We start from the raw sequence: 22556 nt of genomic DNA on the forward strand, positions 1-22556 counted from the left end.
CGCTTGCGATTGGCCCGTCGTGTCACAGAGCCATCTCATTGGTCTATACTAAAATTACCGCGTAAACGAACCAATTGTGAACTACACCGGATATTGCATAAAGAAAATTTCCTCAGTCAGAGATTTGTTTACCGGAGCGGCGGAAGGTTGTCGTTTTTTCCGTGCTCCGATAGCTACGAATATTAAATCGAAGTCTTTTCCACCATCTCTCTATTGAAATAACTTTTGATTAGTGTTTACAAATAAGAGTTTACGGATTGTGGTCAGGAAATAAAACAATATGTGACTCAGCATGCACTTCACCATGTTCTTAAATAAAAGTGATCGATAATATTTATCTTTCGAAAGAATAGAAGTGAGACGAATCAATTATGTTTACAATGGTACCTAATTTACATGGATTTGAATAGTGTGTGAAATTTCGAGGTGAGTGGAATCTATGACTAATACGATAATTGATGAAAATGAGAGCATTTTAAAATGAACAAGCTCTGCGTGAATGGATTTTGACAGCTCTCGCTAGATTAGGGTCGCGCGTTCTGAAAGCATCTTCACACCATTTCAGCGCTGAAACGTAAATAATTTCTTAATTACAGCGTTATTTATACTTAGTTTAAGAGTACCATCATAATCCTGTTCTAATGAGTGGCCGTTATGATTCATTATAAGGTTTTATAATATCGCAAAATTCAGAGTATGTTCATGATTAGGTAAACAATGGTACATGTGGTTAATTTAGTTTTCGAACGGAGCACCACTCCTTGCGGTTTATTTGCAGTTTATTTGGCACTTTGGTACAAATATTTCGGTTTTTTCTTCAATAATATGGTGTTTATTATGTGTTAGTGGGTTAAGGTGGAAAAAGAATGTGTTGTGCTTAAAACTGTGTCGGCATAAAGCAAGGTATGTGGCATAATAATTTCGCAATCCATTGTTCTGTTCTGTAAACGTACACGTATAAAAAATAAACAAAACACCATTCCTCGAAAGCTGTTCTATTTTCAATTTGTTAAAAGGAAAGTTAATTTTTTAATTTCATTTAACTTTTTTAGCGGCTTGTATTTATTATTTGAATAACTGGTTAAAAAATCAACTAAATTTAATATTCTTAACATTAAAGAAAAACAAATTCATTTAGTTCTGAATTATTTTGTCTTACAATCTGGAATTGTTAGCTAATAATTTGTATCATCAAAATTTCCATGTAACCTACATATCCTTGCCATTATTATTAAAATAGCTTATATTATATTAAAATTTTAGGGGTATTTTCCGAAATAAAATAGTACATGGTCTAGTACTACTGCGGCATTATAGAGTAAATTCTATGTCACCTAGCACAATAATTAATAAAATAAATATAGCAAGTTCTTTAAAAATTCGTTAAGAGTAAATGATAAAAAAGTGCATCAGACAAAATATACTTCTTCAATGTTCGTTTTTTTGCCTGCCGTAGAAACAGAGTGTAGGCTAGCTTACGCCCGCAGCTTGGCAGGGCTACCTATCCCAGAGGATTTTTTGTAAAATTCTTCCTTATTCTTGGTCTAACTCAGGTGTTTTCAACCTTTTGGTTTTGACGTCACACTTTTTGTTCATCAAAGTTTCACGGCACACCAGTAAAAAATAGCCAAGTGCTAATCGGACTGGCGCGTGGAGGGCGCGTTCCGTACAGTATATCAATAATATGTATACATAGTATAACATAACAAACAGTGAAGGCTTATTAATCACACACACCATGCGTTAGTTGTTTTCGTACTATTTTCTCATTAAAATAGCCATACATGATTTAAAAGCAGTATGCACTTGCGGCAATCATGGTACAGCTGAAAATATAAGCGGCACAGCGGTTCAGAATATCTGGTCTAACTCATAAAAGGAACCAGTATGCTTAATTCCAATTTTCTACATCCAAGAATGTGAATATTAATCTGTTGTTGTTTGTAATGCCAGGAATATTACTGAGACAAGAAGCTTACATCATCTTCAGCTCACTTAGAGTAACAAAAAAAAAATCCTGACAAAAAGCTGAACATTTCAAAATGAAAGTTCATCTCAGACTATGTGTTATGTCCCACTGCACACAACACACACGGGACTACACTGCGGACCCAGTGTAGATTGGAAACTTCAGCTCAACCAACTAACAATATCATTTAATAATATTGTAAATCTGTTTTAAAAAATTGATATACCTCGTTCAGTTTGCCGGATTCTTCTTCAACAGAGGTTTTTATTTTACGAACCGGTGTTAGATTATTTTTGACATTCATAAGTGCTTGTTGTAGCCTAAATTGAGTAAAGTAAAGATATTTTGACTTTGACAACCCAATATATCTGGAAGGAGGCGGGTGAACCATTTCACTGACTGACCCATTGTAGAACGTTCTCACAGTAAGTGTCATAATAAATTCCCTTGTCAAACAATGCAACATCACTATGACTTTTTCTACGAAAAGGTTCCACAGTGGCTTCGACTGTACCTAGCAGTAGGGCGTATTTAGGCTGTAGGTAATGACCATGATGACTATCTTAAGCTCGTCATAAAATATGTACTATCACAACTAGAACAGCCTATTCATGTTAATTGTATATCTTATCAATGGTCATTAGCAGATTAGGTAAATAGAATTGTTTTAGATAAACCTAATCTGTATAGGTATATATACTTGACCATGCACCATCTATTATTGCAAAGTTGACAAAAAAACCTATAAAAGCAACAAAACAACTCTAATAATACATTGGCATGACCTTAAGGTTTACATCAGCAAGTTTTAGGGAAAAAATAAAGCCACAAAAAACGAACTCCGCTCAATTGAATACCTTTTTATACAGTTTAAAAATATGTGTGTTGTTCAAATCAAATTTTCTTGCAACATTACTCATTGATTTCCTACGTTTTTTAGAATATGTAACTAATACGTAATTTTTTTTTTTTTAGTAAAACTAAATTACTTTTATAAACCTTAAAAACATATTTACAAAAACATGTCCCAATCGCTACTATTGAACCCGGTTGCCCAAGAAGATTTTTGTTTAATTAAAGAAAATAAACAATATTGTTCCCAAATTGTCTGCGGTCAGTATTCCTATATTACTTATTTATTTAGTGCTTTTATTAACATTTTACTAAATAAGGTAATTATTTTGAAAGCATGTGTAAATCGTTATCTCAAGTCCAGGAAGTGAAAAGTAATTTCAAGAAATTAAATAAGTAATTAACATAATATAAGAGATGCACCGGGTACCCGGCTAGGAACCAGTTTCGGCACTTTTTCAGGATCCGGGCGGATACCGGATAATGATGCCGGATAAAGGGTGAATAATAAAAAAACCGGCCAAGAGCGTGTCGGACACGCCCAAAATAGGGTTCCGTAGTCATAACGAAAAAAATAAGTACAGTACTTTACATATAAATATTCGTGCAAACTTACAGCTTTCTAGCATTGATAGTCCTGAGTAAAGCCGCGGACGGACAGACAGACAGACATGGTGAAACTATAAGGGTCTTTGCCATTTTGGCTCCGGAACCCTAAAAAGAAAACAAACTGTTTTCATGTGAAAATGTTTAATAAACTTTGTATTTAAATCAACTTATTTTAACAAATTTTAGTATTAAATTAAATGAGAGAGAGAGAAACATTTATTTACACATATTCGATACACATAAAAATAAATTAGATGGAAAAAATAAAAATAACATTGAATAGTATAAAGTGTACCCCACTCAGCAGTGTTACGGCAAGCGGTAAATCAAGTCTTTATTTCTCATTTATCTACACCCGTATAGTAAATCCTCCAACCAGCATTACGACATTGGATTCTATTATGAACACGGCTGTATCGTAATAGTCATAATATTAAATTTTAGTCACGTCGCACGACTAAATTATGAACCAGCTTCCTGGGACAGTTTCCGGAGCGGTACAACTTAGGGATCTTTAAAAAACGAGCCTATATCAGTCTCTGTGATACCCCTCGTGTTGACAGGTGTCCATGGGCGGCGGTGATTGCTTCCCATCAGTCCACAATAATGCGAGCAATGACGCTAACTCATTCTATCCCTAATTTTAGCAAAGAATACATACATTTTCTGAACTGTTTCCCCATAAAAACTGGTTGGTAAAAACCCATAGGTACATTTATGACAATGACTATATAAATCATTTAAATATTGTATCCTTTGTTTCCCATTCAAAATTACGCATGGTGATTTAGGTATTTACGTTCAATAAATTATGATAAGAAACAAATACAGATATACTTCCAGTAATAGTTCATCTTTGATAGCGTGCAGAAGTGTGATAATTACAGTGAAATTGCTTTTACTTGGAAGCTAGTATTTATTTAAATTGTTTATTTCTTTGTTATAGCGAGTTTAGTCTAATTAGTCTTGCTAATGATATCATCATCGGTTTACTAATGTTTCGGCGAATAACGTTTGGCAAACTTTTTCATTTTGCATCTGTTTAATCTTATTATTATCCTACTAATATTGTATGTATTATAAATGTGAAAGTTTGTGAGTGAGTATATTTGTTACTTCTTCACGCTGAAACGGCTGGACGGATTTGGATGAAATTTCGCAAAAAGGTAGTTTATAACTTGGATTAAAACATAAGCTACTTTTTATCCCGATATTCCCACGGGATAGGGATAAAATCCCGAAATAATAACCGCTGCGCATCACGCGTGAACGGCTTTGCAATTGTCAGGAGAAGGTTCTTTATAAAAGATTTAGAAAATTAAAAAAAAAACTACACTGGGGGCGAAGCCGCGGGCACCAGCTAGTATTTTATAAAACTAACCTAACCTAAATGGTTCTACGATGGCCCTGAAATATATCCTGAAATATTTACAGTTTTAGGGTTTGCGAAATGAAACAGTTTGCCAAACGTTAGTTGCGAAATGAGCGGATACCATTATCATCATCATCATCATCATCATCATCATCATCTGGGTCTATATACATCCCACTGTAGGGCACAGGCCTTCTCTCGGAATACACCTCTCGTTCTGAGAGCAGGCTAATAATGTGAATTAGATATATATGTTACGGGATGTACAGCGCCGTTCGTAGGGTAGAGCAGGAGGAGCGGTCGCTGGCAAGGGGCGCCATTTTCCAGTAAATTATGATGGCACCTCTTGAGAGGCGCGGGGGGTGTAGACCAGGGATGTTACGGAGTTCCGGTTCCGTTTCCGTTAAATCGGAACTTCCGTTTGAAGTTAAACATCAGTTTCAATTCCGGTTCCGTTACTTTTGAAACGGATGTTAGGTATCATCCCAGCCTATATACGTCCCACTGCAGGGCACAGGCCTCCCCTCAGAATGAGAGGGCTTGGGCCATAGTTCCCACGCGGGCCCAGTGCGGATTGGGAACTTCACACACACCATTGAATTGCTTCGCAGGTTTGTGCAGGTTTCCTCACGATGTTTTCCTTCACCGCAAAGCTCGTGGTAAATTTCAAATGTAACTCCGCACATGAATTTCGAAAAACTCAGAGGTGCGAGCCGGGGTTTGAACCCACGACCCTCTGCTTGAGAGGCGATGGGTCAAACCACTAGGCCACCACGGCTTACCATGATGTTAGGTATATTGGATGTTAATCGCGGCGACTGACCATGAGCGGCGTAGGTACATCTAAAACATTTCTGACACTCGTGATCACAATCTAATGACAGTTATTGTATGCGAAAACTATCATTTGATTGTGATCGTGAGTGTCAGAAACGTTAAGCAATAGACCCTCAGGTTAGTAGACCTACCCTTAACATCTTGTCCACCTATCACTCAAGCTCCGATTCTGGTTCCGGTTTCGTTTTCGATTCCGATAAGATAAACTAAATTGAAAATATCTGGTTCCGATAAAACCACATCCGTTACATCCCTAGTGTAGACACTCGCTCTACCTTGATCAAGCTCGTCTGTTTATTTATTTATTTATTTAGAAAGTACATCCACATCATGTATATTATTCAATTATCAATTTGAGTCATATTATAAACTATTTAAAGGTACTTTATTCCGATATACATGACAATTACGGAGTACATGTCATTGACCATAAATGCGAGATGTCCATTACAATGTTAAATACTCATACTCAGCCAGCAATTCCCTACTTATGCCACGACAATAATCTACTATTATCCCTGTTCCAGAGTAAAATGCCAACCTAACCATGTCGGGCGGCAACTCATCGAAGGGCAAGTCGCGAGCGCGGCACTCGGGGTGGGAGGAGGCGGGGGGCGAGTTCTACCAGGAGCTGTATCCTGGCGCGGAGCAGGAACTGTTCGACAACCTCCAGCGGGCTGATGCCAACAAGCTTGCGACGTTACTGCCCTCTAAACAGGCGAGGAGTAAGTGGATCACGAACTAGCATGGCTCGATTGATGGAGAGTTCTAGCCAGTGGCGGACTAACAGGGGGGCGGAAGGGGCGGCCCGCCCCGGGCTTCCGGTCTTGGGGGCCCCCAAATGCTTCCGCGTTCCCCTGAACAAGACTTTAAAAATGTGTTTATTACCTAATTTTTTTTTAAAGCTGGGGGGGGGCCTCATTCAGCTTTGCCGCCCCGGGCCTCTCACGGGCTTAGTCCGCCACTGGTTCTAGCACTGGCTACATATACCTACTCCCGTGAGGGAGGAAGCTGTGTTGAGTACCTAAGTGCCGTGTCCTACCTTAAGAGGACGTGGTAGGATAGGAGCAAAGCAATACGGGATATATCTTGTCAGCATTTAATAAAGTACCCTATTATTATGTAGAGAGCGTATGAACTTTATTATTTATTCATAACAATAATTAACAGAATTAATGATATTGTAACGGATAACTCACGTCTTAAACCCAAAAAAAACGTCTTATTAGTTTTTCTTTTACAAATATACAATTTTACTCGCAAATGTGATGAAAAACATTGTATGTCGCACGGGCGGTACTAGAATTACGAACATCGACTCATTAAAGCCCTCAGTCTTCGACTTCGGGCTTCTAATAGACTCTCGTTCGTAATTCCTTATTTACCGCCCTTAAGAAACAATGTACTATTATTTTACAGCTACGACGGTGAAGCGCGTGCGTTCACAAAATGAGCGCCGCCAGTCGACGTACGCGCGCACCACGCAGAGCCGCGACCACCATCTGTCCATGCTGCCAGACCTCTCAGGTAGGCCACTCCACAGCTTAAACTATAGGGTTACTAGAGTTTACCCGCGGCATAAACTATTCGATCTGGTAGTTACAAGTTACAATTGCAATATCGGGATTTTACAAAAGTTCCCTGGGAACTCCCAAAATTTATATTGTGTTCTTCATTGAGGTTTATCCCTATCCCGTGGGAATATCGGGATAAAAAGTAGCCTATATGTTATTCCAGACGTCCAGCTATCTACGTACCAAATTGATTAATTTTATTTGTCGGATAAATTTAATCAATGGATGGTGAAACAGGGAGTTTGTATAATTGCTTGAAACCCACTGACAGCGGTGGCGAAGCGATGCGGCGCGGCGCGGACCGGTTGTAATATTTGAGCTAACATGAAGGAGTCCACATAGAATACCGCGCGGGAAATTAGCCTGGAGTGGTCTGTGTGGCCTCTTTCATTGTAGCTCGAATATTACAACCGGTACCGCTGCCCGCCACCGCTGTCAGTGGATAACAAGCTTTAAGGCTGCATTTCAACCAAAGATGTGCGAGAAAGTGTTGCACGGAATGTGTTCATGAACCAATAGAACCGCTCCATTTACCTAGCCTTGCTCCGCTCAGCTGTTTCCACCAGAGCTGTACTGAGCGAGGATAGGTAAATAACGAAAATGAAAATGATTTATTTGTTCACTTAGTACTCATTTTACAATATGCTGGTTTTAAATAATGCATTTCTACTTATTGATTCCTGAAAAACACAATCCTCGCAACACACCCTCGCTCATCTCTGGTGGAAATGCAGCCTAATACTTTTTGTTTTCATTTCAACTTAAAAAACTTCTCTTTCTTTTTTCTTACTGTTTGTGCTATAAGAGCTGCTTTAATACCAAATTTCAAGTTTAAACATTCTAACAAGGTTCCTTGCAGCAATGTTAAGGTTGCCAGGCAGAATAGACAAGACGTCGAATTTAGCGTAGAGACTGATTCACCGTTCCATTAACCCCTTTGAACTCTCCCTATTGATGATTTCAAATCATTTTAACATCCGATTAATCATCAATTCGCATATTGCGCGATACGATGATGATGGCACTGACCTTTTGGCTAATTGCTCGATTTCGCTCATACCAAAGTGCAGTTAACAGTAGCGTGCCGCCGTAACAACTCGATTCCCGCTGATTGGAACCACCAGGTTCATTGAATTCCATTTGGTTCGATCCTCAACAAAAAACAATTTTTACTTAGGAATTCCCTTGTTGTAATAAGGCTTAGACTATGAAAAATTTGTTTTATTTATTATAAAAATTTCTGTATTCAAACTTGAATTAAACAATCCCCGTAGTTCAAGGGTCGAACCAAGTGGAATTTTAAAAATACTCTTGGTGCGATGATAGAACTAAGTGGAATATAAAATTCCTAAAAGTCCATGTCGGGAAGCAAGGAAAATTTCTCGTTCGCGTCTCGATTTTTTAAGCGATATCAGTGATAAAAGTACGGCAATACTCTTATGTATTTGTTACGGGGTGGAGACTGTGATTACCAGGTGTGACCGGGATTTCTTCAGTCCGTCTCTAGTGCCCGGGGTAATACAATGAGTGACGTATGTTTGGATCGATTATTAATCGAGAACGCGACCAGTAGTAGTGTGGCGCCAGATTGAGGATAGATCGAGTACGGTCTACACAACATGAACCCTACCCGTAAATTGTTTCGTCTACCCTCGATCATGATGCACGCTGCGTCGAAATATCGGTGGCTCAGTAAAGGTAATAAATACTAAAGGTCTGCTACACTACAATCGAAGTTCGTATCGTACCCTCCCTCTCACTCTCGTATTAAATAATATTAGCGTAAGCGGGACGGCAAGATACGAAGTTCGAAATTTGCACTTATTGTCATTATTATTGCTGAACATATTTACATAAACTTTACAATACCTCTTGTCGCAGAAAAAAGTTGCATTTAAAAAAATCTTCTAAACTTCGCTTGTCTCGCCCGGGATCGGGAATCGAACCTACTAAAAATTAAAAAAATAAACGCTCGCTATTATACGAAACCCAGTACTGTTCACTTGTAACAAGTAAATAATACGTTATACATAATTTTCTTATTTCTTTAACATCCAAAGACATCCTACTCCTACTAATATTAGATGCGAAAGTTAGTGAGTGAGTTACTTCTTCACGCTGAAACGGTTGGACGGATTTGAATGAAATTTGGCAAAAAGTTAGTTTATAATCTGGATTAAAACATAGGATACTTTTTATCCCCATATTCCCACGGGATAGGGAAAAAATCTAAAAACTTCAACCGCTGGGTTTAGCGTTTTGAAATTTTGGACAGTTGTTCTTAACACATCTTCAATGAAGATCATGATATACATTTTGGGAATTCCCACGGGAATTTTGTAAAATCCCGGACATAGTAAAAGTAACTACCAGACCGAATAGTTTACGCGTGCGAAGCGGCGGGTAACCTCTAGTATATCATAATTATGAAGTAAAAGCTTGCTAATACCTTATCGATAAGGTACTTAGAAATAAATAAAATCAGCAAGCTTGTACTTCATAATTATAATGTCTTTGGATGCTGGAGAGATAAGAAAATTATAACATATCATTTTTTTTTTTTTTTATTCGACTGGATGGCAAACGAGCAAGTGGGTCTCCTGGGTTACAAGTGAACAGTACTAGGTAATGTCATAATGTTAATAAATGTTTTATTTCATGGTATCTCGTACAATAGATGAGTTTTATTTAGGATACTTATTTTGCCAATAATAGCACATAAAAACTTCTACGGTTCACTGAAAATAATCTATATTAAAACATTGCTCTAAATAGATGAGTGTAAGGCCAAATGTTTATTGGATAAATCTTATCCTGAACAATAATCGTATCGATTCGTATGATAAAATAGCGAGTGTTTATTTTTAGTTGGTTCGATTCCCGGGTGAGACAAGCGAAGTTTAGAAGATATTTGAATGCAGTTTGGTTTCATTTTAGAAATAAAGAAATGTTTCCTTTCAGTACAAACAGCTAACTAAAGGATTTAAGGTAGTTGCCCTCCAGGGCCCATAATTTTTTTCCACCCTGTATAGTATGTACGGTGAGGTAGATGACTATAAGACCACTCCTGCTGGAGAGAAGACAACTTGACAAAAATACATACAGTCGAACGTAGAACCTCCTTCTTTGAAGTCTGTTAAAAATTGACCGGAATATGTGAATTCTAAATGATCATGTTTAGAACTGATAAAGTAAAAAACTTTTCATTGAAAACAATAAACACATCAACCTCGTAATTTAATTACTATAAAACAATAAACATTAATTACCTATTGATAACTGAGTTCGTCGACATTCGTATCATTATCTCTTAATTTATATTCATTGCACGCTAACATGAGATAATCGTTTGTTAAGTATAACTGCCAATATACATGGGTGCCACAGGATCATTTCTTTAATTTATATTCATTTTTACATAGTTAACTGAACACATAAATATTTAGGGATCAATGACGTATAAATTAAGTAAGTAAACCAAATTACAAATGTTAACTATACTGCATTTTTTTTATAAAAAAAAATATAATATTAATGCGTATATTTTGACAATATACGTATGTAACAGTATAAAAAAAGTATATGTGTATATGGTGATCTACTGGTTTGACTCCAAGCAGAGGATCGTGGGTTCAAACCCGGGCTCTTACCTCTTGAGTTTTCCAAAATTCGTGTGCGAAATTACATTTAAAATTTACCACGAGCTTTACGGTGAAAGAAACTTCATGAGGAAATCTGCACAAACCTGCGAAGCAATTCAATGGTGCTTGCGAAGTTCCCAATCCGCACTGGGCCCGCGTGGGAGCTACGGCGCAAGCCCTCTCATTCTTATAGGAGGCGTGTGCCCAGCAGTGGGTCGTATATAGGCTGAGACGATATTATGAGTCGTAATTTTTTTACGGCACCGTCGGTGCGCGAGTCCCGCTCACATTTGGCTGGTTTTAACCCCCGACGCAAAAAGAGGGGTGTTACAAGTTTGACTGCTATGTGTGTGTCGGTCTGTGGCACCGTAGCTCTTAAACGGGCGGACCGATTTGAATGCAGTTGTTTTTTATTTGAAATCAGGGTTTCTAGCCATGGTTCTTAGACATGTTTCATCGAAATCGGTTCAGCCGTTTTGAGAAATTGATCTTTGAAGTGACAAAGTCGGTGGTTTTCTAACTTTTTTTTGGTTAGGTTATTATCTAAATAGATGAAATTAATCATGTTACAGAAAACCTATCGAACGAGGAGCGGACATGGGAGGAGATCATGCAGATCAAGGCTATGCCGGTGCCGATGAACCAGAAGAGGGAGCTGAAGGCACGGCTTCAGGTAATTTCAGCTACTGTGGCAAACAGACTTTCTTTCAAAGTTGCACCCGTACTAAGCTGGGGCGGGTCGCTAGTAAGTCAAACTAGATCTTTAAAAACCGGCCAAGAGCGAGTCGGACTCGCGCACGAAGGGTTCCGTACCATTATCAATACATTAGATATTAGCAAAAAAACGGCAAAAAAAAAAACAAGTTGATGTATGGGAGCCCCCCTTAATTTTTTTTTAAAGTGATTATACAACTAAAGATTCTGTAAATTTTTCAAATGTCTACCTGTTGCCGTTAAGTGTTAATATCAAGTAAAAAAAAACCGCAAAAATATTTATTTTATTCTGTTTTTAGTATTTGTTGTTATAGCGGCCACAGTAATACATAATCTGTGAAAATTTCAAGTGTCTAACTATTACGACTCAAGAGCCCTGTGACAGACGGACGGACAGACAGACAGGAGATTCTAACCCTATAAAAGATAGAAAACACATTTATTTAACGTCAGAAAAAAAATACAATTACAGAACAAAAGAATCATCAATCAAGCATCTGAATTTACCATACTTTTATCAAATTCCAGAACGCAACAAAACTGCGCCTCGTCGGCTTAGAGCAACTCCAATGGCGGCAAAGGAAAGTATGGCACCGCTTCCGCGTCAGACTCGCGGAAATAATGGCCAAGTTGGAACTCTGGCACTCCCCGCTGCGGGAGATAGAGGGCAGCTTCGGTACAGGCGTAGTCTCCTACTTCCTCTTCCTACGCTGGCTGTTATTCCTAAACCTAGTAATATCCCTACTAGTCATAATCTTCCTAATATTACCAAAGACTTTACTAGTCGAAGAAACTCATACTTGCAACTACGAAGCGAATTCCACTGTATGCTGTGCAGAAGCATATTTAGAAAGGAATTTAACAGATAGCAATGTCTTTCTCGATGTCATACAAGGTACCGGGTGGATGGAAAGAACCGTTTTATTCTACGGTGTATATAGTAATCAAATATATACGTATTATTTCGATAAGTTATACTCCCAGATGTATTATAACATGCCATTGGCTTACATACTAGTACCGATCTCATGGGCGCTGCTATCTTTAATCGCCATAGTTAAAACTGGAGCTAGAGGGTTTAAAGAAAGGTTAGTTGAAAGCGAGGGTCAGTTCTACATGTATTGTAATCTAGTTTTCGGCGGATGGGACTTTTGTATACATAACGATAAATCCGCCAAAATAAAACACAGAGCTCTATACAATGAAATCAAAGGATGCATAGAAGAAGAAAGGTTCAAAGAGGAAAAGCAGTTAAGAAGCAGAGAGAGTCAGATTTTATTACATCTGAAAAGGTTATTCGTAAATTTGCTGGTTCTATCCATGTTGGTAGCATCAGGCATTTTGATATACGTTACTTTTGATTTTTCTGTAAAAAAACTAGCCGATTTATCACAAAATGCTAATCCGGACGAATATCTAAACCACACTGTCAAACGGAGCATGTCTCTTTTGAATAAAGACGGCTCGTACAACTTTGGCCAGCTGCCTATAACTCTACTTGAATTCTTACCTTACATCTGTATAGTCGCTTTAAACATTCTAGTACCAGAAGTATTCAATTATCTGATAAAATTCGAGGAATACATGCCCGCTAGAGTTATCATAGTCACTTTACTACGGACAGTTCTACTTAGATTGTCCTCTTTAGGAGTATTACTGAGTCAGATATATCAAAGAGTGACAGACGACAGTCAAATTTGCGCTTCCAGCAACGAGGATCCCTCTAGACTAGAATGCTGGGAAACCTACGTCGGCCAACAGCTATACAAGCTAATACTAACCGATTTCGCTTTACAATTCTTCACGACATTCTTTATAAACTTGCCGCGAGCTTTCATCGCTCGACATACAGTCAGTCGCTGTTTCAAAATCATCGGGGAACAAGACTTTTACCTCCCCAAACATGTGCTAGACATAGTATATACACAAACTATCATATGGATGGGTACATTCTTCTGCCCTTTCTTACCTCTTATCGGCACAATATTCTACTTCATAATATTCTACGTAAAGAAGTTCACTTGTTTAATTAACTGCACACCATCTCCTGTTGTTTACAAAGCATCTAAATCGAAGTCTTTATTCATGTCAGTTTTGCTCCTAGGTTTCGTTATATCCATAGTGCCTGTAGCGTACTCCATCGCAGAGTTATACCCATCCTTGAACTGTGGACCATACCGCGGTCTTTCTACTGTGTGGGAATTTGCTGTGGCAACGTTCCAGGGTTTCCCTGAAGTAGTACATACAGTTATCTTCTTTATCGGTACATCGGCGTTTGCTATACCAGCGTTCGCTGTGATGCTGTTCTTTTTGTACTACTATTGGGCTGTGGCGACTGCTAACAGACATATGGTGGTAGTGTTGAAGAACCAGTTGGTTCTAGAAGGACATGATAAGCAGTTTCTGTTGAATAGACTGTCTGCTTTTATAAGGCAGCATCAGAAGAAGTGCGAGAGGAGGAATAGGGCAAGCTTTGCTGAGGACGACTCGTCTATCAGACAGAGCTCTAAGTAGTCTAAGCGAGAGTAAAGCTAATATTTGTCTGACGTGACGTGCCGTGACGCGTCAGAACGGTATCGGTTTCAAAGCTTTAAGAGAGGTAAGACAAACCAGCTAGTTGTACAATACAATAATTCCGCGAAGGGTTACGAAACTTAAAAATAATAATTTTACGGGATGACCGTAAAAGTAAAAATTTGGAATTGAAATAAAAAATACAAAAATATTCCAAAAAAAAATCTTAATTTGATTGCTCTCTTCCGGGTGAGCGGTTAGTTCCAATGGAGTGCCGAAAAAAGTTTCTCGATGGGCTACGGTATAGATGTAGCGTCACTGCTTAAGTGGCTAAAATAAGAAAGCTGAGATATGAGGTGCATAGGGGAAATTCGTGTCTGTACCGTTGAAACATCAGTGATGGTAGCGATGGTGATAGCACGGTACGGAATACCGAGGACCTGGGTTCGATTCCCAGTGATGGTCTTTATTTTTCTGGTTTTTCTGTGCATCTATATTTCAGTTTGTATTTTCAATAAAGGAAAAGTCGTCCAAACAAAACTGCATATAATGTTAATCGGGATTGTTTGTCCAGGTCAAAACAACGTAAAGTTCAGTCCTTAAAAATCTTATATACCTACTATGCTTAAATATCACCATAAGAAATAACTAAGTTGGAAAAAAAACTTTCTGACGCGTTACGCACGTCGTGTCACACAAATGTATATCCAGCTTAAGAAGGGTCATACACGGATTAAAAATCAGTTTTCTTTCTGTACACATAATGCATCGTATGTAAATAATAATTAGCAGTGATGTTGTCTTCTGTATATTTCATAGAAGAGAACATTCTGTGCATGACCCAAGATCTTAATTATAGGCAATGAAATGTCAAGATGTTAAGAATCTAGTAGATTTTATTGCGAGGCTCTCGAGTTGATGTTAGAACAGCAAAAGTACAGTCGTGTTTTTATACTTCTGAGCAAAAATTCAATCAAATATTCCAGGACACGCTTCTACGCTGTTAACATGAGTCGTGTTTACATATTTTTGATCAAATTTTTACTCAAATGAGAACCCGGTACCAAAATACGGTGGTTCTACTAGTCAGTATTGTAAATGCGAAAGTTTGTATTATTGCTCCACTCACGGTGAAAGTCGTTCGCTAAGCCATTTTAGCGTGTAAGGCTGGGTTCACACGGCGCAGTCCTGCACGATTTTTTATCGTACACGTTTTATACGACGTCCCCGACGTAATCTTTCACACGTCTTTTGTACGACGTCGTAGAAACGACGTGTCAACGGTTCAACACAAAGTTATATGCCACTAATTATTCGATGAAACGTGTACGATACAAAATTTAGTAAATTAGTTTTGAAGTTTTTAAATGTATAATTTTACTCTTAACACGAACTTTCGCGTTCATAATATGAGTAGGATAATACGTTTTATCTCTCGTCAACTCGAATGACCCGCTTAGTTCTAAATTATTTATAAAAAAAAAACTTAAATCAATTCTAAAACGTATTTTTATTCTAAACTGTCAAACGAAGTTCGCTCACTTTATCTTCCATTTTGTCTTAGCAAATGTTTTTTGATTACTTTATACATTTAATAGTGATGTAAATTTTGTACAATAACGTCGGTTTTAGATAAAATTAAAAGGCTGCTAGCGTCGTAAGTTTAACGAAATAAAGCTTGATTAAGTTAACGAAGCTTTTGGCGTTACATATAGACGTGACATCGTGCAAATTGACATGAAAAAAGTCTATTCATAGTCTAGATTTAGAATGATACACTACTACTATTGTTTTACTATCGCAATAGCCATAGTTATTATTATTAGATTACAGTTTTTTTTTTGTTGACTCGCCTTAAAGGCCAAATGCACTAGGTTCTTGCTTTTGTTTACTACTTGCTTTTAAATTTTATATGTATGAGGTAGATGGGGCGATGGGGCGTGTGCAGTCGGGAAAATCAATTATCGGCGACTAGGAAGCGAGCGCCCAGACAGAGCCGGACTCTCACTGCCTTAAAAGGGAATTTTCAGAAAAAATTGTACCCTTTACTTCTTTTTTAAAAACTAACAGTTTTTGGGTTATTTCTACTCAGATGAGTAGGCACTATCGATTTAAGCAATAAGTGTCCCACCTTTACTGTCAGTTTTGTGATGCAGTTAACCATACATGTGGTATGGACCGTCCCAAAAGTGACAAATAAATTTTAGTATGGATAATTAAGGCAAAACGGGGTACATATTTTTCTGAAAACCCCCAAAAATCGGGTGCCCCTTATTTCCTATGATAATAATTGTCCTAATATAAATTCGCATAATAGATTTGGCATAACATAAACAATTGTGCATAACATACATGCATTATTATAAAAAATCAAAATTATTTAGTATAATAATAAATTCGTATAATTGAAATGTGCGTAACATTATTAACTATAACTTTAATTGTTATAAAATGAATTCATAATTTTATCAAGCGAGTGAATAAGCTTGGTCAGGGCAAAACCTACTAGGTTAGGTTCAGAAGGCTTCAATGTTAGGTATTTGTTTATAACAGCCCGATAATACATAGATATTTACACATAATAGTTCACTTCTGCATATTTCAATTAGGAATATTAATTTTATACGAATTAATATAGACCCTAAAAATCCCGGCTGCGCGCCCAACTCCCTGGAGCTTGAATAAATAAGATTTGATATTCCATCCTCTATATTGAACGCCTTCATGTTTTGTTAACTTAATTAAACCAGAAACAGTTCAAGGGCTGCCATATTGGTTAAGTAATAGCTAAAAAGAGCAACATGTAAAACCATTATATCTGCCCTTGCTATTCTGGGCAGGCTTTAAGGATGCGTTTCTACCAGAGATGTGCGTGGACTGCGAGGATGTTTGTCATGAACCAATAGAATAGCTAGAGCTGCGCTGAGCGAGAACAGGTAAATGAAGCGTTTCTATTGGTTCATGACAAACACATTGCTCGTAACGCATCCTCGCACGTCTCCGGTGAAAACGTAGCCTTATACTGTTTCTACACTTAGCTAATGTTAGATGATTATCGAGACAGGAGTGTCTATAAGCGAACAGCTGAGTGTGGTGACAGCGTAACAGTGTCTAAGGAAATATTACAGAATTTGAAAAAAAAAGAAAAATGATGCTAAATAATGGATTATTCACGTATTGTGTTTTTTATATATTTATAGTTGAATTTTACGGCGCATTGGTTTTATAAACTGATAAATAAATTATTAGGACGAAGAACTACGCAAAGGGGAACCCTCCCTCTCGCACGAAGTTATTGCCCGAAATTTCGTAAAAAAACTCTTTATTTATTATAAAAAGTTGCCTTAAAATATGCTTTTATTAGTATCGATTTTTGCGAGATAATGTTAAATAATTAATAAACTTTAATTTATTTTAACCCGTTAAATGACGAAGAACGGCTGTTAAACTACAACATAATTCTATCCGATTAAAATGAAGATATGAATGTATAAAAACTTCCTCCTTTTTTGAAGTCGGTTAAAAATGATTTCAGATAACCTATGTAGGTAGGTCTTATTGCGTCCAAGTCTTATTACATTATATCTGAAATAATACATGTTCAATTTCCTTTGACACTGGATTATACTTGTATAATGTAACTGTAGTAATTGATCTCTTTTTTATACTAACATAAATCTGACTGTTACTTCTTATACACTTAGTTTAGTTCGTTAATATAAAAATTCGAGATTACTAATGAGGCCATTACATTAAGGGCCATGCACACTGCATTTTTTAGACGCACCGTCAACACGCATCGATAGCGCGTTATTAATTCTACAAAGCATTTTGCGTTTATATCGATACAAACGCGCTTGCATGATACAGGCACGTTAGCATCGCGTCTGTGTATGTATGTAGGAATGAGTGATATGCTGAATGACTGATTGAATGTGATGATCGAATGACGGAGATGGAGTGAATGAGTGTCGAGGAGAAAGACGTAAGACGTGTGTGCGAAAGGACGTGTTGATTTGCTTATTTTAATTAAGATTGTGTATTTTTGAGTTTTTATTGAATTATATTTTATCTCGCCAACTAAGGTGTTTCCTTAAAGTAAAACTCTACAGTTTTTGGGGGCTCGTCCGGGATCACAGCGATCCAACTGGATTTTTTCAGACGACGACGTGTTCATAGAACAAAAGACGACGACGACGGCTCACGTCAAACGAAAAATCCAGACGACGATAATACGAGTTGAAGACAATTTGCGACGAGAAAATGCCTAAAGAAACGAGACGTAACAGTCGGGCGAGTAGAATTTGAAGATTCTTTTGAAGAAGCCATGTCATCATCACGAGGGGGCGGTGCCATGTTACATCTGTCAGAGGAAACTGGTCCCAAAGTTCTCACTCGGCCAGGATAAGACGTATCCTGCGACGAAGTGGATCCAGACGTGGAGGACAATGCCGAGGTGTTTGGATGGACCCGGTACAGCAGTTACTCATGGCAAGGCGGTCGTTGACAGGTACTGCGGCACTATGGTTACGCGCTGAGAGGATGTACAAGACGTGGGATGAGTTAAAAGCTAGTCTTTTAAGGAATTCCCTGATACCATTGACAGCAAGACTATCCACGAAATGATGAGTTCACGAGTGAAGAAGTCTGACGAATCGTGCATCGACTATATGCTCATCATGAAAGAAATGAAGGTAAACGTGGGAAGATGCCCGATTATGTCGCGATCAAATATATTATCGACGGTATAGAGACGACCCAATGAAGAAAATGATGTTGTATGAGTGACGACATATTCTGAGTTAAAAGAAAATTCAAAATTTACGAAGACGTTTAAAGAAGATTTGAAAACTAAGAAGACCCCAAATTTGCCTAACCAAGAATTAGAAAACAAGCCGAAAAGTAAGTGCTACAGTTGCGGAGAGAATAACCACATGTTCAAATGATGCCCGCACAGCCAAAGGACTAAAAGGTTCGGTGCAATGAATTTGGTCACATTTCATCACAATGTACATCGACGGCGGGAACAAGCAAAAGTCATCAAAGGCAAAATGGCGGATCGCGGCGAGTCACATGGTGTGCAAAAGAATTCGAATACAACGGGAAATAACACATCCGAACGGGAACAAGAGCGAACGACAGAACGAGACTGAACTTCATTCGGTTCGGTCAAGATGGCGGCAATGACGGCGCCACAGGAGACGACTGTAGCGAATGACATGAGTGACAACAACAATGTCAACGATGATGGCGGACGGCCGACGTATAATCGTAAACCGATGAAAGAAATTATTTTATTTGGAAAAGTATTAGTGCATTAATAGACTCAGGAAGTGACATCAATTTAATTTCGATTGACTGTTTACAAGCTTTGAACGCGCCAAAAATATGAACAGAGCGTGATTTCTTTGAGTGGACTTGGTTCGACGCGTGTTTATTCGTTAGGTTATAAAAAACAAACATTTTTATAGATGGACAATGTTTCGAAGACGTAATTTTACATGTTGTGCCTAGGAATGTGATGCCGTTTTCTGTAATTTTAGGCCAAGATTTTTTAAGAATGTAACGTTTGTTATGGAAGGCAGTCGAGTACTTTTATTAAAGTCTAGTAATGATTGGTACCGTAACTTTATGTGTAGTTTTTGTGTTTCCGATGTTATAGGTTACATGAAGGATCCAGAGTTACAAGAGGAGGTAAGACAAGTTGTTGAGACGTATCGGCCTAACAAGACGAAAGAGGCTCCAGTTCAGTTGCGTATTACATTGAAGGATGACGTCCCGGTTGCGCAACGACCACGACGGCTGGCTTTGGCCGAGCAACAAGAGGTTGAGCGTCAGGTGAAACAATGGCTAGAAGACGGGGTGGTTCGGGTAAGTTATTCCGAGTACGCTAGCCCATTGGTGCTTGTCAAGAAGAAGGATGGTAGCACTAGATTTTGTGTTGATTATCGACAGATAAACAAAAAGATGGTGAAAGACGAATATCCGTTGCCAGTCATAGGAGATCATATTGATAAGCTGGCAAAGGGAAGGGTGTTTAGTACAATTGATTTGAAGAATGGGTATTTTCATTTGACAGTTCACGAAGACTCTGTCAAATATACTGCGTTTGTGACACATAACGGGCAATACGAATTTTTAAAGGCTCCGTTTGGTTTATCGGTATGTCCAAAGGTGTTCACAAGATTTATTAATGCGATTTTCAGAGATTTGATTGAGATGGGAATTGTTCTGATTTTTATTGATGACGTCATTATAATTGCAGAGGACGAGACACAAGCCGTTGAACGACTTAAGTTAGTACTAGTAAGAGCATCTCAGTATGGACTCGAGATTAACTGGAAGAAGGCGCAACTGATCCAAAGGAAGGTGGAGTACCTTGGTCATGTTGTGGAGGACGGAACTGTGCAACCAACACCAGAAAAGATAGATGCTGTGGTAAGATTTCCTCAACCTACTAACGTGAAGCAGTTACATGGATTTGTTGGTTTAGCATCGTACTTCAGGAAGTTTATCCAAAACTTTGCTCTTATTGCACGACCTTTAACAGAATTGCTTAAGAAAGATGTTGATTTTGCATTTGGTAAACCTCAGAAAGCAGCGTTTAACATATTGAAGAAGGAACTGATAAGTAAGCCTGTATTAAGAATTTTTGAACCATGTTTGTACACAGAATTGCACACGGATGCATCGATGTACGCAGTAGCTGCTATTTTACTTCAACGATGTCCAGATGACAACCATATGCACCCAGTGTATTATATGAGCAGGAAGACTAATGACGCAGAACAGAAGTACACGAGTTACGAGCTTGAGGCTTTAGCAATAATTGAAGGAGTGAAGAAATTTAGACATTATTTATACGGACTAAAATTTAAAATTATTACTGATTGCCAGGCTTTTGAGATGACGCTGAGGAAAAAGATTTAACTACCCGAGTAGCTCGATGGGTATTAGTACTACAGGAGTACGACTATGAAATAGTACATCGTACAGGATCGCAGATGAAACATGTTGATGCTTTGAGTAGATATGTCGGAGTAGTTACCAGAGAATTCCATGAGCAGATCAAGAAAGCTCAAGAACTAGATTGTGGCTTAAGGGCGATTCGAGAAATTTTGAAAGAAAACCATACATGGATTACTGTATGCAGAATGATATACTCTACAAAGGACTGCAATTAGTCATTCCACAGGGAATGGAAGGTGATATCATAAAAAGAGTACATGAGAATGGACATTTTGGAAAAAAGAAGATGGTGGAGTTAATTAGTAGAGATTATCATATACAAGATTTACATAAGAAGATAGACGAGTTTATGGTCACATGCATTCCATGTCTGCTGGCGACTAAGAAGAGTGGAAAACAAGAAGGTTTTTTTCATTGCATTGATAAGGGCAGTATTCCATTGCACACACTACATTGCGATCATATTGGACCTTTATCTGAAACAAAGAAGCAGTATAACTATATACTTACGATTGTTGACGCATTCACGAAGTTTGTTTGGGTATTCCCAACTAAGAGTACAACGGCGAAAGAGACATTGGACAAGCTAAGGATACATCAACAGGCTTTTGGTAATCCTTATAGACTTATTACAGATCGAGGAGCTGCATTTACGAGCAACGAGTTTAAGGAATATTGTCAGACGGAGAATATTCAACATACGCTTATTACGACTGAATTCAAGAAGAAATAGAGCAACTACAATAAACGACGCAAAGTTAGCACATTATATCATGTTGGAGATCGTGTGGCTATCATGAGGACGCAGTTTGGTACATGTTTGAAATTGAAACCTAAATTTCTGGGACCCTACCGCGTGACAGCCGTGACGGGCAAGGACCGGTACGACGTAGAGAAGGCAGACAGTTCGACAGAAGGACCCACTCGTACTTCTACGTCAGCTGATTACATGAAGCCGTGGCCTAGGGGTCAATGAACTGCGGGTCAGTCAAAAGACGTTATGCTGCACTGCATATAAGGTAGAGTTTTATTTCTTATGTTTTTTCGGTTTCACGAAAAGTATTCGACTGACTGCCCCACAAACGAATTTTTTTTTTTTTGATTGATGAGTTGAGATGTTTATGATGAGATGTCTACTTAGGTGTTACTGTTAAGAGTTTGTTTATTATTTTAGATGGATGACGGTTTAGTTTTGTTTTCAGTATAGGTAAGTTTGTTAAAGATGTTTTGCATTGTGTAACTTTAGGTACGGTGTGCCCGAGGACAGGCACAAGCAGGAAGGCCGAGCTGTAGGAATGAGTGATATGCTGAATGACTGATTGAATGTGATGATCGAATGACGGAGATGGAGTGAATGAGTGTCGAGGAGAAAGACGTAAGACGTGTTGCGAAAGGACGTGTGATTTGCTTATTTTAATTAAGATTGTGTTTTTTTGAGTTTTTATTGAATTATATTTTTATCTCGCCAACTAAGGTGTTTCCTTAAAATAAAACTCTACATACAT

General features: G+C 38.1%; 2 protein-coding genes across 4 annotated transcripts in view; both read left to right on the forward strand.

The window, feature by feature from the left end:
- LOC141444285 (uncharacterized) overlaps positions 1–22556 on the forward strand; it is a 273640-nt gene that overhangs the window by 228751 nt on the left and 22333 nt on the right. The gene's annotated exons all lie outside the window — the stretch shown is intronic.
- LOC141444276 (transmembrane channel-like protein 7) lies at positions 114–14148 on the forward strand. Of its 3 annotated transcripts, none has more exons than XM_074109767.1 (5): positions 114–426; positions 6167–6364; positions 7059–7166; positions 11427–11527; positions 12097–14148. In XM_074109767.1, the coding sequence occupies exons 2-5, from the start codon at positions 6187–6189 to the stop codon at positions 14080–14082; spliced, it is 2373 nt and encodes a 790-aa protein (XP_073965868.1). In that variant the 5' UTR covers positions 114–426; positions 6167–6186; the 3' UTR covers positions 14083–14148. The 3 variants fall into 3 exon arrangements, with proteins under 3 accessions (XP_073965868.1, XP_073965869.1, XP_073965870.1); XM_074109768.1 differs by lacking the exon at positions 114–426 and adding an exon at positions 752–903; XM_074109769.1 differs by lacking the exon at positions 114–426 and adding an exon at positions 4525–4596.

This window comes from Choristoneura fumiferana, chromosome 29 (assembly GCF_025370935.1).
Source record: "Choristoneura fumiferana chromosome 29, NRCan_CFum_1, whole genome shotgun sequence".
NCBI classification, from domain to species: Eukaryota; Metazoa; Arthropoda; class Insecta; order Lepidoptera; family Tortricidae; genus Choristoneura; species Choristoneura fumiferana.